This window comes from Raphanus sativus, chromosome 4 (assembly GCF_000801105.2).
Source record: "Raphanus sativus cultivar WK10039 chromosome 4, ASM80110v3, whole genome shotgun sequence".
Lineage (NCBI taxonomy): Eukaryota > Viridiplantae > Streptophyta > Magnoliopsida > Brassicales > Brassicaceae > Raphanus > Raphanus sativus.
In genome coordinates this window covers 42490852-42506214 of record NC_079514.1, presented here as the reverse complement: position 1 = coordinate 42506214, position 15363 = coordinate 42490852, and the positions used below count along the sequence as shown (strand labels likewise).

At 38.0% G+C, this 15363-nt stretch overlaps 6 protein-coding genes across 6 annotated transcripts; 3 read left to right on the top strand and 3 right to left on the bottom strand.

The window, feature by feature from the left end:
• Positions 1 to 2908: 2908 nt before the first annotated feature.
• On the top strand, positions 2909 to 3785 carry LOC108851065 (jacalin-related lectin 24-like). Its single transcript, XM_018624492.2, has 2 exons — positions 2909 to 3316; positions 3389 to 3785. The coding sequence occupies exons 1-2, from the start codon at positions 3110 to 3112 to the stop codon at positions 3686 to 3688; spliced, it is 507 nt and encodes a 168-aa protein (XP_018479994.1). The 5' UTR covers positions 2909 to 3109; the 3' UTR covers positions 3689 to 3785.
• A 1708-nt stretch (positions 3786 to 5493) lies between these two features.
• LOC108851064 (jacalin-related lectin 24-like) lies at positions 5494 to 6060 on the top strand. Its single transcript, XM_018624491.1, has 2 exons — positions 5494 to 5688; positions 5767 to 6060. The coding sequence occupies exons 1-2, from the start codon at positions 5494 to 5496 to the stop codon at positions 6058 to 6060; spliced, it is 489 nt and encodes a 162-aa protein (XP_018479993.1).
• A 1319-nt stretch (positions 6061 to 7379) lies between these two features.
• LOC108851062 (jacalin-related lectin 25-like) lies at positions 7380 to 7924 on the top strand. The gene is made up of 2 exons (XM_018624490.1): positions 7380 to 7586; positions 7670 to 7924. The coding sequence occupies exons 1-2, from the start codon at positions 7380 to 7382 to the stop codon at positions 7922 to 7924; spliced, it is 462 nt and encodes a 153-aa protein (XP_018479992.1).
• A 478-nt stretch (positions 7925 to 8402) lies between these two features.
• Positions 8403 to 9714, bottom strand: LOC108855348 (uncharacterized). The gene is made up of 3 exons (XM_018629149.2): positions 9301 to 9714; positions 8985 to 9122; positions 8403 to 8823 (listed from the first exon to the last, which is right to left on the bottom strand). The coding sequence occupies exons 1-3, from the start codon at positions 9559 to 9561 to the stop codon at positions 8641 to 8643; spliced, it is 582 nt and encodes a 193-aa protein (XP_018484651.2). The 5' UTR covers positions 9562 to 9714; the 3' UTR covers positions 8403 to 8640.
• Positions 9715 to 9837: 123 nt separating this feature from the next.
• LOC108855347 (stearoyl-[acyl-carrier-protein] 9-desaturase, chloroplastic) lies at positions 9838 to 12641 on the bottom strand. The gene is made up of 3 exons (XM_018629147.2): positions 12340 to 12641; positions 10711 to 11215; positions 9838 to 10637 (listed from the first exon to the last, which is right to left on the bottom strand). The coding sequence occupies exons 1-3, from the start codon at positions 12477 to 12479 to the stop codon at positions 10077 to 10079; spliced, it is 1206 nt and encodes a 401-aa protein (XP_018484649.1). The 5' UTR covers positions 12480 to 12641; the 3' UTR covers positions 9838 to 10076.
• Positions 12642 to 12934: 293 nt separating this feature from the next.
• LOC108855030 (probable L-type lectin-domain containing receptor kinase V.3) lies at positions 12935 to 15282 on the bottom strand. Its single transcript, XM_018628715.2, has one exon. It carries the CDS (start codon positions 15122 to 15124, stop codon positions 13136 to 13138), a length of 1989 nt encoding a protein of 662 aa, XP_018484217.1. The 5' UTR covers positions 15125 to 15282; the 3' UTR covers positions 12935 to 13135.
• Positions 15283 to 15363: the final 81 nt, after the last annotated feature.

Here is a 15363-nt window from a genome sequence, read left to right as displayed (position 1 = left end):
GTTTCAGACATCATTCACTAATCTTTCAGCTTTCAATGTAAGATTTCATATTAACATTCTTTCATCTCTACTTGTAGCAGATAGACTAAAAACATCTTGTTAGTGAAATAGTTCGGTGCATTTGTGATAGAATCAGAAGTTGCATATTGTGGCAGAGCATAATATCTTATCGAGTATACAAAGCTCTACTCTAAAAAAAAAGCTATCAGGGGAATCAATCTTAGAATACATACATCAGTAGTGCACTAAATCTCGGAGTAGAGAACATTCAAATCAATCTTTAGGAATGTGGTTACTCAGTGGAGGAATCTGAGTTTTCTGCAAGGTCAAATATATCTTCATTGTTGTCATTCCGATTCTTTTTCAAGACACTTGATTTTGCAGCACCTTGCACTGCAAGTTATCTTGGGATCTTAGTATTATTTGTAATGGGAAAAAAGAACTCTGCAGTTTGGACAAACTGAAGACCAAAAGCTGATCGATACTGGCACAAAAAAAAACATATAACGCAGATGTCTCGTTTTCTTCTTCATAAATAGAGTATTTCCTTAGAAATTGTAATACAATAATTATACTCCCTCTGTTTTATTATGTAGGTAGTTTTAGCCAAAACTTTTTGTTTCATAATATAAGGTGTTTACATGATCCAAAGTAACTTTTGCATTAATTAGATATTTGATGACCAATCAAATAATACATGCCTTTTAATTATTGGTTGAATTTGTATATTAAATACTATTTTTTAAAAAGTAATCATTTCCTTGATTCTAGTACTTTTAAGTAAAACTACTTACAAATAAAAACAGAGGGAGTATTAGTTCAAAAGAGAGTCATTATCTCAAGCACGTTTCTCCAGGCTTTGAAAATTCACTTTGGGACTTGCTTACTTCCCATACACACAACTCCATGAAAAAACTCCTCGGTCCTTGCGTAACCTCCACAAGTTTTTTTTTTTTGATATTTCTGGTGTCTGGACAGCCACTTTTCCAAATATCCCCCGAAGGGGTCCAGCGCCCCAGCAGTAAGGATGTTAAATCGCTGTGGCCGGGTTTCGAAGCTGGGTGGCGGGCACCTCAGCCGAGGTTCCATTACCACCAGGCTACGAAGCCCGGTTTAACCTCCACAAGTTCTCACTATTTATTTGTCATTTGTATACTCTTGTCCCGTAGACATTAGTTTCAAGTTCATGGAGATGATCAGAATGGGGCCAATTGGCTGGGGAAGTAACTTTGTTTATTCCGGATGGGATGAGATGGGCCACAACATAATCTCACACATAATCGTCTCATATGACAGAAGTGGAGTAAGATCCATCCAGTTCGGTTACGTCGAGAATGGAGCTCTGGCCATCTCAAAAACGTTCGGATCATCAGCGGTCCTATAACAGCCGAATTGTATGTTTCTTTATTTGTCTAATTTTTTTTTGCTTTGTATGTGCTACATATTCGTTTGACTACACAAAGCCTGTAGGTGCGGCTGGAGCATCGAGCATGAGTCTGAGTTTATGACCGGGTTAAGCTTGGAGATGTACGATGGTTTTATAACCTCTCTGACGTTTCATACAAATCAAAGGAAACACGAAGTGGTTTACTTGGCACTCAATTCAAAATTCCAAAAAAAAAACTCAGAAGATAGAGTTGCACTCGGGGATACTTGAACAGAGTGAATTCGAGGTTTCTTTGGAACTTATGGCATTTCCAAATTAAACTCAATTGGTTTCTATGTGAGGCTTGCCCTCCCTGTTGGTAAGAAGATTAAAAAGGAAAAGGTACGATGAACAGGCAAGCCGTGACTTGTTGCTGCTTGATGTTTTATCAACTACTTATCACATTATTCCATGGTTTGTCTTTATTAGCTATGCTGTAATGGATTTGAAAAGATTAAGAAGAGATGAAATAAAATAATCAGAAAGTGTGTCTATTAGATTGTGATTGCCAAAGCTTTCTTTCAGTCTTTCGATGAGATTAGGCAGAATCTTCACGGTATCAACAATTTTTTTGTTCACGCACTGCTTCTAATCATTTACCGCTTTATCTTGACAGACCACAAGAGATCCAATTTCTCCACATTGATAATTAAAAAGTTCAAAACACAAACTTGAACATGGTCAGTTGATATTTGGTAATTAAACTAATCAATTATTCTGATATCAGTGATCCAAGAGACAAACACATGATATCATAAACTCGTTTAACAAAAAAGTTTCAGACTTCAGTTATTAATCTTTCAGCATTCATGTAAAATTTTAAATTCACATTTTATCAACTCTAGTTTAGTAAATAGGCTGACTAGGAATTTGGAACAGAAACATCTTGTTATTGAAATAATTCTGTGCATTTGTGATACAATCAGAAGTTTCATATTGTGGCAGAGCACAATATTTTATTGAGAATACTAAGCTTTACTCTCATCAATGGGGTTAAAGTTACATCTATTTTGATTTGTATATTCAATGCTTTCAAAAGTCTCTCAGAAAAGCTATCAGGGAAATCAGTCTTAGAATACAAACATTAGTTGTGCACTAAATCTTGGAGTAGAGAGCATATTATCCAAATCAATATTTAAAAATTTGGGAACGTACTGAAGGAACCTGAGTCTTCTACAGGTCAAATATTCTTTATGTAGTAACCAACACATCACCTTGCACTGCAAGTTATCTTGGCATGGTATTATTATTTTATGATGAAAAAAAACTCTGTCATTGGACAAGCTGATCGATAGTGACACCAAGATATTAACTCAAGACTTGAGCCTCGCGGCTGCACAATAGGAACCCTTTGTTTCTTTTTTTAGTAACTCACAATTCACAAGAGCTTGGCTCGTTTATACAGACCAAGAGAGAACATTACCTCTTGTGTGTTATTATTACTTACAAGACTTATACGTAGGAAACTGTAACAGTGTTCTAGTTTAAAAGGAGTAATCATTTTAAGCACAATTCTCCAGGAAGAATCCAACTTGGGATTTTCTTTGCTTGCTTCCCACACACACAAAACCATAAATACTTAAGAAAACTCTTCGAACCTTGTTTAATCTCCACAAGTTTACTCTATTTATATCTCCTCTGTATCATCCTTTTATTTTTCTTACAGGACTTAGTGTCAGATTCATGGCGAGGATGAGAATGGGACCGCTTGGCTACATGCATAAGAGCCGCACGGGCACCGAATGGGATGAGACAGGCCGCACCGCAATTTCGTTGATCATTGTCTCATTTGACAACTGTTCAGTAACATCCATACAGTTCGGATTCGTTGAGAATGGAAAGCTTGTCATGTCAAAAACGTATGGGGCATCAGGATTTAGCAAACGAGTTGTAAGTTGACCTCTATTGTTCACCAACTTTTTTTAATTTATGTCTGTTTTGATTTACGCTATATCTCTACAGATAAGGCTGAACCATGAGACTGAGTTTGTGACCGGGATAAGCGGGGAGATAGCCAGTGGCTCTGGTATTTCTTCTCTGACGTTTCATACAAATCTTAGAGAGCACGAAGCCTTTCACTTGAAAATTGATGCAGGGGAAAAAGCATTTCATCCGTGGAAAAGGGTGTTTTATTCAGGGATAGTTGATCGCCGTGAATTTGAAGGCTTCTTTGGATTCTATGATGAATATCGTTTGCTCACAATTAATTTCTTTGTGACGCATATCTTATCTGATGTGAAGACGATTAAAAATGAAAAGTAATGAAGTTTTCTTGGTCCTCTCTAGTTGAGAACCATGACTCATTGGTCTCAACTAATAATTTCTTTTCTTTGTTAGTGTATGATGTACTGTGTTTAATAAGATCTGAAATAAAAGATGTGAAGTTTATATTGCATTTTGGCAGAGCTCAGTTTAGATTGATATAGGTTTTCATAATTGCATTTTGGCAGAGCTTAGCAAACTCATACTTGTCTCAATAAACCGCACACTAATGTTGCAAGATAATCCAATTGAGAAGTTGATAGCCTAGTAAAGAATAAAAACTTAGGGTCTAAACATTATATAGTCTCTTGGATTTAAGTGTGTTTTTGCCAACCTTTACGTCTAAGTTGTGTAAGAAACGGACTAGGTGGATGATAATAAAAATCTTAAACAGTTATCCATAATATAAGCTCTGGTCATGTCAAGAACACACGGTTCATCCAACTTTCACTAAATATAATGTGTGATTCATTTGATTACACTAGTCTTCAGGTGAGGATTAACCATGAGTTAGGGCATCTCCAACTCTACTCCATTTTCTACTCCAAACATCATTTTGGAGTAAAATCTTCTCCAACCCCACTCTATTTTCAACTCCAAAATGGAGTAATGGCTAGGGTTACTCCATTTATGGAGTAATCTTACACATTACTCCATTTTGGAGTTGAACTTTTTTTATTTATAAAATTGTCCTTTAAATCTTTAATGTTCTTATTTCTTACTTAAATTATATTTTAAAATGATAAAATAACATGAAAAATAAGATATTTCATTATTTAATAATTTGACATAAAATGCATAATATAATTAAACAACATAAATAATATAAAATAAAAATAACATAAAATAAGTGATTTAAATATCCGAGTTCAAAATTTTCTTGCTCGATTTAGGAATATCAAAGATAAAGAAGCTCGTTTTTTCATTACGAAATGCATTAATTGATCATTTGTGGGAAGAATATTCTAATGATTATTATCGAACCAACTTATATATTATGATTTATTCTATTTTTATGATTTCTTGTACCTTTTAATAATAAATATTTAATTTAAATAAATTATATTTTAAGGTATTTTTGCAAATATAAAATAGTTGGGGTTAATTGGTAAACTTTTATAAGTATAAGATATTACTAACAATTATTAACTATTTTGGAGTAAAAAATAGAGTAATACATTGGAGTAAAACCTTACTCCATTTTGGAGTTGCATCATTTTGGAGTAAAATTTGCAGTAATACATTGGAGATGCTCTTAGAGTTTGTGACTGGAAAAAGCAGGGACCTATACAAGGGCTATATTTCCTCTGAGGTTTCATACAAAACCAACGGACACAAAGCGGTTCACTGGACACTGATGAGAAGAAAGTTTCTTTCAGAGATACGCTGCAAATCTGGATTGGTCTCTACGTGATGCTTGTCCACACTAAATGTGAATGGGATCAAACAGGAAAACATATGAATTGGCAGATCAAAATACTCTGTTTATCTCATAAATGTCACCTTCAGGACTCAACGAAGTCGTCTTGTTTTATTCTTTATAAATAGAGCAATTCCTTAGAAACTTTAATACAATAATCAATTATAGTTGGGAAGGAGGAGTCATCACAAGCACATTTCTCCAGGCTTCATAAATTTCACTTGGAACTTTTCGTTGCTTGCTTCCCATACACGCAACCCAAAAATACAACTCCATGACCAACTCCTCGGTCCTTGTGGAACCTCCACAAGTTCTCCCTATTTATTTGTCTTCTGTATATTCTTTTCCCGTAGACCTTAGTTTCAAGTTCATGGAGTTCATTAAAATGGGGCCAATTGGCCGGAGAGATTACATTCGTATAATCGAATGGGACGAGGTGGGCCACAACATAATCTCACACATAATCGTGTCATATGACATAAGTGGAGTAAGATCCATCCAGTTTGGTTACGTCGAAAATGGAGCTCTGGTCATGTCAAAAACTTATGGAGGATCACCACTTGGCTTAAGCAGCCGAATCGTAAGTCTCATTATTTATTGTAACTTGTTGCTTTTATGTATGTGCTATATATTCGTTTGACTAAACAAGTATATGCAGGTGAGGCTGAAGCATGAGTCTGAGTTTATCACTGGGATTAGCATGGAGATATACAGTAATTCTATAACCTCTCTGACGTTTCATACAAATCAAAGGAAACACGAGGCGGTTCACTTGACATTCGATACCAAATTCTCAAAACCTCAGAAGATGGAGTTGCATTCCGGGATACTTGAACGGAGTGAATTTGGAGGTTTCTTTGGAACTCGTGGCGATTTCGACTTGTTCTCAATTGGTATCTGTGTAAGGCTTAACCTCCCTGGTGCTGAGAAGATTAAAAACGAGAAGGTATGAACAGGCAAGCCGTGACATGTTGCTGGTTTATGTTTTATCAACTATCACATTACTCCATTTTTCACTTCTCTGTCATCTATGGTGTAGTGTAATGGATTTGAAAAGATCAACAAAAGACGAAATAAAATAATCAGAAAGTGTTTTCTATTAGGTTGTGATTGCCAAATCTTTCTTCAATCTTTCGATGAGATTAGGCAACATCTTCACGGCATCAACAACTTCTTGGTTCACATACTCTGCTGCTAATCATTTACCGCTTTATCTGACAAACCACAAGAAATCTATTCAATCTCTCCTTCATTTATAAGTAAAAAGTTCAAAAACGAAAACTTGAATATGGTCTACTGATATGTTGTAATTAAACTGAACAATTATTCTGATATCAGTTATCCAAGAGATAACACATGGTAATAACTTCATAAACTCGTTTAGAAGTGTTAAATGAAAACCAAAGTTCGAGACTATATCACTATATCTTTCATGTAAGATTCCTATTTACATATCATCATCTCTTATTTAGCAAATAGACCGACTTGGAACACAGACATCTCGTTATTGAAATAGTTCGGTGCATTTGTGACAGAATCAGAAGTTTCATATTGTGGCAGAGCACAGTATTTTATTGAGAATACTAGGCTTTACCCTCATCAATGAAGTTAGAAAGAAACTATCAAAGAAATCAATCTTAGAATGCATACATCAGTTGTGGACTAAATCTTGAAGTGGAGAATATTCAAATCAATCTTTAGGAATATGGTTACTCAGTGGAGGAATCTGAGTTTTCTGCAGGTCAATGTATTCTTCATAGTTGTCATTCCGATTCTTTTTCCAAAGCAGTTGATCTTGCAGCACATTGCACTGCAAATAATTGTCTCGGCATGGTATATTAGTTTGTGATGAAAAAACTCTGCGTTTGGAAAAATTAAAGACCACAAAAGCTGATCAACACTGACACCATAATATCTACTCAAGACTTGAGCCTCACGGCAGCACAATGGGAACCCTTTTTTTATCTTTTCCGTAGCTCACATTTCCAAGAACTTGGCTCGTTTCTACAAACCAAGAAAGTACATTACCTTGTGTTTATAAGACTTACATAGGAAACTGTAACAAGTGTTCTAGTTTCAACGAAAGAGTCATTTTAAGCACAATTCTCCAGGCTTATTTAAATCCATTTTTGACTTTTCTTAGCTTGCTTCCCACACACACAAAACCATAAATAATCCTCGGGACCTTGTTTAATCCCCACAAGTTTACCCTATTTATATGTCCTTCCGTCCTCCATATCTTTAATTCCTAAAGAAATTGGTTTCGTATTCATGGAGGGGATGAGGATGGGGCCGCTTGGCTACAATGTTGGGTACGGCAAGGCCACCGAATGGGATGAGACAGGCCGCATGGCAATCTCGCTTATTATTGTCTCATTTAACAATTATTCAGTAACATCCATACAGTTCGGATTCATGGAGAATGGAGAGCTTGTCATGTCTGAAACATACGGACCAACAGGGGATAGCATACGAGTTGTAAGTCTCATGATCTAGTCCTAACTTTTTTATACTTTCAGTGTTCTACATGTCTGTTTTGATTTACACTATTATATCTACAGATAAGGCTGAACCATGAGACAGAGTTTGTGACCGGTATAAGCGGGGAGATGGCCGATGGCTGTGCTATTTCTTCTCTGACGTTTCATACAAATCTTAGAGTATGCGAAGCATTTCACTTGAAAATCGATAGAGGGGGAAAATTATGTCCTCCGGAGAAAAGAGAGTTTCATTCAGGAATTCTTGATCGCAGTGAATTTGAAGGCTTCTTTGGATATTATGATGAATACGTTTGCTCACAATTAATTTCTATGTGAGGCATAACTTCTCTGATGTTAAGAAAATTAAAAAGGAAAAGTAATGAAGTTTTAAGTACTCTAGTTGATCAAGAACTCATAAGATTTCTTGGTTATTTTATAATATATTGTGTTTCAAGAGTTCAATAAGAGCTGAAATAATAAAAATCGGAGGAAGTTGATTTTGCATTTTGGCAGAGTTCAGTCTATGACTGATAGAGCTTTTTAATTGCATTTTGGAAGAGCTTAGCAGCATCAAACTTTTCTTGACAAACCACACTCTAATGTTGCAAGACAAGCCTGTATAAAAGTTGAGATAGCCTAGTAAAGTATACCAACTTAGGGTCTAAACATTATGTAATCTCTTGGATTTAACTTTGTCTTTACCAACTTTTACATCTTAGCTTCGTAATCAAAAGATGTGGATGATAAAAAAAAATCATAAACATTTATCCATAGTAAAAGCTCTGATCATGTTAAAAACATTATAAAAGAGCTCTGGTAGACCGTGCATTGTAGTTATGCAAGTGATTAATACTCTTAACTGATGCTGTTCTCTTACATGTTCTACTACTCATTCTGGATTAGCCTAATCTTCCACATAGTCACTCAGCCTTAACCAAAAAACCTCTGTTACTAATAATGCTGTAACTGAGTTCAAAAAGATAAAACATATGATGAAAACATAAAGAGTTAGAAAATCTATCTCTCTTGGATTAGGTTTGTTGCAGAGCTCCTCAGTCAGGGATTGACAAAGCTTTCTTCATCTTCGACACGAGACTAGGCAGCGTCTTCACAGCATCGTCAACAGTTTGGTTCACGCACTGCTCCAAACCAGTTACAGCTTCATTCCTCGTCTTGTGGAGCTTGGCAGCCTCAAACTTGTCTTGACAAGCCACAAGTGATCTATTTAACCTCTCCTACATTCATCAGTTGAACATCAGTCAGTTATGTCTTGTAATCAAACTAAGTGGACAAACAACCAACACTATTTTCATTGAAAGTTTCAGACTTCAATCACTTAATCCTTTTGCACTTCATCATCTCTAATTAGACATTATAATGGACATAAGAGACTCACTTCGAACACAGACATCTCATTATCAAAATGATTCTGAGCGTTTGTGATTGGAACACTGCAAGTCTCTGCGCATTGGCTAATCTCAGCGTGTGTTCTTGTCCTATCAAAGCACTCGTACGCACACTTGAAGTAAGCTTTCTGTACCAAAAGCACAAAACATACTCTTTACATAATCTCTCAGAACTAAGCAAAAACCAAGTATACACAAAGAAGCTAACTTTAAGCGTTTAGCAACTACAGGGGAGAAAACAGAGTAAAGGGTATGTGAAATCTAACTTTGTTTCAACACAGTTTCAGAGCAGAGTTCAAAAGTAACCTGAAGGGTGAAGTTGATGTGGTCTTGTAAGGGAGAGAGAAGAGACTGCGAGACAGAACTGACTTGGTTAACTTTGTGTCTGATTCTCTCTCTCACCTTCTTCTCCACCTCCTCCTCTGTTGGATCCATCTCGTTTCTTCCTCTTACGTTCCAGAGAGTTGGTCTTAACTTGCAGAAAGAGGAGAGAGTTCGAATCTTTACTCCTTCCCCAAGCTCATTGGTGGTATTGGTATAGTCTGTATAGTTTCGACCGCCTCCCATGGCCGTGTCTCTCTGAGCTCTAACTAACTTACTGGGCCAAAGGCTTTGAATTTGGGCCGTTAGGGTTTTCTTTTTCCTCACCAGCCGTCTCTGTTTCTTCTATTCAAAGGAGTAAAGGTGTAGACTTTCAATCACCTTTCTCATCTTATACGTTTATACCAAATTAAAACCTGTTCTTAGACCTTGACCAACTAGATATTCATTAAGATTCATGATCATCAATCAATCAAAACTGCTAAAAGCCACATGAGTTCTTATCTAAAAACAGAGGAAAAACAGAGAGAACACACATTACTAACCTGAACTGAAACAAAACTCCAAAGTCAAAAACAGAGTTCAGACCAGACTTTTCAAATGTTTTCACAGCTACAAAGTTTACTAAAGTGACCAAACACCGCTATCACCTCACTGCTTCTCAACTTTGTAACTAGACCCACGAGAACATTATCAGAAACCATAGTAATCTACACCAGCAGAAACAGATCAGATGAGGAACTGAGAGTTTATGTCGTTTCTTAGAGCTGCACTTCTCTGTCATGTATCCAGCTGAAAGGAATCTTAGGTCCTTTCTTGGCTCTTGCTTGAGCTCTCTCATCCAATCTCCTGATTCTCGGAGACAACCCACATAAATAGTCTCGTGCTTTGTTTCCTTCACCCGAAAGCCCATTTAAGTTCTCTATCTTCCACCTACCAACCAAAAACTCAAGAATGTCCGCGTAGTCTTTAGCAGTGTAAACACCTAATCTCTGAGCCACAGACGAGAAGTTGTCAAAGAGGTTGTCGTCGCGTCCATCGTACATCAAGTGAGCCGGCATCGAGATTTTCTTCCTCATCATGTCTGCAAAAGCCACCACAGTTCCATCAGGATCAATCTCGAGGAGCTTCTCAACTATCTTGGTGTAAGCTGTTTCGTGACGCTTCTCGTCTGCTGCTATAGTGCCGCAGATTTGCGCTAGCTTGAGGTCTCCATGCTCTTTGGCTTGGCGAGCTGTGTTTCCGTGAGAGATGAAGGTTGCTCTTTCTTGGAATGACGTGTAGATGAAGCCAAGGTAAGGGTTGTTCTCTGTACGCGGATCCTGTTACAAGAGAAAGCAATTAGGGAAGTTATTATATTATTAACTGAGAAACAACTAAGATAACTGAGCTTACCATTCCTGAGCCAATCAAGTACTGAATAGTCTTCTCGATCTGCCTCATGTCAACACGGCCAGACAAGTAAAGATACTTATTGAGAAGATCACCATGTCGGTTCTCCTCTGCAGTCCAAGCTCTTGTCCAAACGGCCCATGAAGTGGGGCTAGCGCCAGTTTCATCTCTCACTCCATCCAAAGTGTTCAGCATAGTTTGGTAGGTAGGAAGCGCTTCTTCTGTGATCATGTCTCCCACCAAAACAACAAAGTAGTCATCAGGGAGCTCTCTCGCCCTCTCTCTTAGCTCTCTCACCTGATCTTCAAACCCGTCGGACGCAGGGTCGGGTAGGAAATCTTGGGGCTGCCACGACTTTTCGACGTCTTTGAGGTGAATTAAGAGGTTCTGCTCGGCCCAGTCTTCCATGGATTTGAAGATCTCGATCTTCTGGGGTGGCATGGAGTGCAAGACTTGAACGTGCACTTCCTTAGGTGGAGTGAATGGCTTCTTCAAACTCTCAACATCCCTGGATCAATCAAGAAAAAGGTATCATCAGCATTTGGTCATCATACTCCATTGAAACTATCAGAAAATGTCCTTATTTCTGATGCTCGCAGAGGAAACAATAACACATTTGATTACATTAGGAGGTAAATCCTTCATGTCTACATCTATAAAATAAAGTAATTTTGTGACCAATGAACATGTAGAAGTCTTTAAATGCAAAGACATATGCATCATCTTATGAAAGGATTGTGTAGTTCACAGCTGGCTCTTTACTTGGCAATGTGAATCAAACAAAGAAAACTTAGCAGGGAGTGACAAGGTAGAGAGACAAAATCAGATAGAGACAAGACAAAATCATTAAAAAAAAAAGCCAAATGGCTTTTAAAAACAGAGTGAACAAAGTTACAGAAAAAAGTGTGGAAACTTTTGGACGGAAACTATAGAGAGAGGCCACGAAGTAGGCATGCATAGACGTGAAGTCCAACGTAGTGTCTTTAAATAAAGAAAACAGACTTAACATTGATTCTACGTTTCAAGAATCTTCTCTCAGTGCAACAAGTGGACATGTACTTCACCATCAAAAAGACTATAAACTAAACATCAAAAAGCTGAAATTTTTGAAACATGCAAGAATATCAGAGAGTTGAGTAAGAAGCTAGTTGAATGTCACATACTTTAATGCCTCTTAAGTAATCTAAAGATCATAGAAAATAGTGTTAATCTTAACTGAGACCAGCCATTAGTAGAGCTTGATTACTCTATTCAGATTGGAAATCTAAAAAAGATTGATTACTCTAATACATGGATCAATCTCAGAGACACAGGAAACAGTGAATGAATCTAAAAATGGTGTGATGATGTTTTCATTTGAATCAGATTTATGAAAGAATAACATTTAATGAATCAATCTCCTGAGAACAGAGGATGGCCCCAGCCATGTTTTGTAACTAGACCCAATATTGAAAGCACATCCATTTCTTATCACAGTCGAGATTGATCAAATGTGAGTAAACAAGACTGAGACTAAATCGACAAAAGGTAGATCTCCATAATCAGACAAGCAAGCAGAACCAGGAAACACAGTAAAAAGGTAGATATTGTCAGTGGATATTGTATTGGAGAGAGAGAGAGAAAGAGACTGACTTGGCGCCAAGAGCAGGAGAAGAAGAAGAAGAAGCGAGGCAGAGGAGCTTGGGAGATCTGAATGTAGAGATTGGCGGACGAGCCGAGGAAGAGAATCTGTAGGGGTGAGTAGATGCCAAAAGGTTTAGCTTCAAAGCCATTTCCTTTCACAGACGATCGAGCTAGCTCTCTCTCTCTCTCTCTCTAGGCTAGTGGTGCTCTATGGTTCCGTTTTCTCTTAAGGTTCAGTCTCGTCCACAGAAAGGGAGATGCCTTTATGAAATAACAGCCGCCGAAGAGAAGACTCTCTTACTCTGAGGAGCCGAGAGACAGAGACAGATGGAAATAACAACAAAATAGTTTAAAATGGAAAAATGACGTCATCTATTGTGTCAACAACCACCCAAGGTTAGAAAAACAAATTCAATATTTTAAACAAAAATATTTATAAATACTATAGCTTTAAATGATACCTTTGAAACTTGAGAGTATGTATGTGTTAGAACTTAGAATCATGATTGGTGATTTTTCTTCAAAACCAAATTTTCAATACCATTCCACCTATGTATACATTTGCATATAAATAAAAATAAATTATATTCATTTGTATACGTTTGATACTCTCTCTTTACTAAACCCATCTTAGATGCAGACAAGCAACACACTAAGACTAAACACACAAACACATAAACCAAACGATGCATTTATAAGAAACAACAACAGAAAAAAACATTTAAGGTTAAGCAAAAAACAATCATTTGTAGAAGCAAACACCGTCAAATGTTTAAACCCTCATCAAACCTCCAGCAATCACTTTTTACCGTCCCACTGAAGTCAACGGTTCCGTGACTGTCAAGTTACCTCCAGACTCCATAGTCACGTCCACATCAAGCACGTTGCCATACATCTCATACCATCTTCCCAACTTCTCTGTTCTAACAATATCAAGCAGATTATCCGGAAGCTCGGTAACTCCCTCCAGGATCTTAACCACAGTCACCATATCCGGTCTAACCTCTTCAGCCTGGTGCGAACACAACACTCCTAACTTCAGAACAAGCTCGAGCTCTCCTTTGTCATAGTCTCGTCTGATTCTTTCACTAGCCGCCTCTATGATATCACCGTTCTCCCAACGGTTAATCGCCCAATCAGCAAGAACAATCTCTTCGGGCTCTGCTCGTGGCTCAAACAGTTTCCTACCGCAAGAAACTTCTAGCATGAACACACCAAAGGCGTATACATCTGTTCCCGTGGTTGGTCTTCCCGTTCTCATGAGCTCTGGTGCCATGTACCCAAACGTTCCAGCTACTCTAGAGGTCTGAGCTTCATGTCCTTGTTCATACAGCTTAGCTAATCCGAAATCTCCAAGACTTGCATTCATCTTGTCGTCTATTAGTACATTCGCCGGCTTGATGTCTCTATGAATCACAACTTGTAGCCACTCGTGGTGGAGATAGGCCAGCGCGGATGCAACGTCTTTGATGATCTTGAAACGTTGCGTCCAAGAAAGCTCTTCTTGATCTGAATCTGATCCTCCTCCATAGAGGTACCTGTCTAGGCTACCATTGGGCATAAAGTCATAAACCAAGTAGAGCTCTTCTTTGTATCTACAGTAACCAAGAAGCCTGACTAGATTCGGATGTCTAAGACGACCGATGGTAGCTATCTCGGCCAAGAACTCACGCATCCCTTGAGTTGAGTCGTGCGAAACACGTTTCACAGCAATCTTTGCGTTGGAACCTGGAAGTGTGCCTTTAAAGACCTGACCAAAACCTCCTTTGCCTAGAAGCTGTTTGAAACCGTTTGTGGCTTTGAAAAGCTCTTTGTAAGCAAACCTATGAGGACCACATTCGATCTCCCATTCCTCTAAAACCTCCATAACCTTCATATGTCTCTTGTAGAAGAAGAAACTCAAAGCCGAAGCAACCAACGCAGCAAAGAGAGCCAAGGCCAAGCCTGTCCCCAAAACTATCAGAGCTACCTTGGTTTTTGTAATGGGATATGATGGAAACGTTGGTATCCCAAAGTCAAGATTTGGAACAGTGATGTAGCCGTTGATGAACCATATCCACATGTAATGCATTGCTCCAACCGAGCCTGTAGAGGCTGAGAAGCCTGCATACATCTTGTCCAAGAAGTAAGGTGAGAGATCTTGGTTCAAAGAAAGAAGTGGCTTCTTAGGGTAATAAGCCTCCTCTGGTGATGATAATGTGACATTGATCAGTGTGTCCTCGTGGCTATACAGAATGGTGACTCTGAGTAGGTTTCCACTGATCAAAGAAATGTTTCTGAACCGACCCTCTTGATCATAATAACCAGCTGGAGCAGATGCAATAGACTTCATGCCGTTTATGTTGATACCGACATGGTTGTCATTAATGTCGCCAAACTCATCATCTTTGTTTATGTCAAGCTCAACAGCAAAGATATGATTCGAGGTGTTCCCGTTGTTTGCTTCGTTGAAGATTCCAAGGTAGTGATCAGCAGATGCATTTGTGATTCCTCTAATGGGAGAGATTACAAAGGCCATACCGTGAGAGCCTTTGTGCTTATGCTGAGGGACAATAGCAAAGAAGAAGGTGACAGAGAAAGATGTCATGGTACCGTTGGAGTTCTTGAACGGGAGTATCTCGTCTTGGAAGGCTTGACCATATGTGTGCTTCTTGGTGCTCGTTAACGTTCTGAAACCTTTGACGAATCCGGCTGATCCCTGCATAATCAGCTTGCCATGGGTGTGTTCAGTACAACAGAACAGAACAAGGATCAAGGAAAAGACCTGTGATAGGATTTGACCAGCCATGATCATTGATGGATTGAAGAATTAGAAAATGAGAAAAATTCAATTGCTATAAATCATTTATGTCCTGGAGAGCTAGTTACGCTGCAGAGTCAACGTTCGTGGTGTCCACGTCCTCCATGGATTATGGAATAACACAAGAGCTGGTCAAATATAAATACTTTAAAGGTTCTGTTAGAAGATAACATTATATGCATTAATAAATTATAAATGGTCGATACTGCATACAGTTGTCATTCAAACATTTT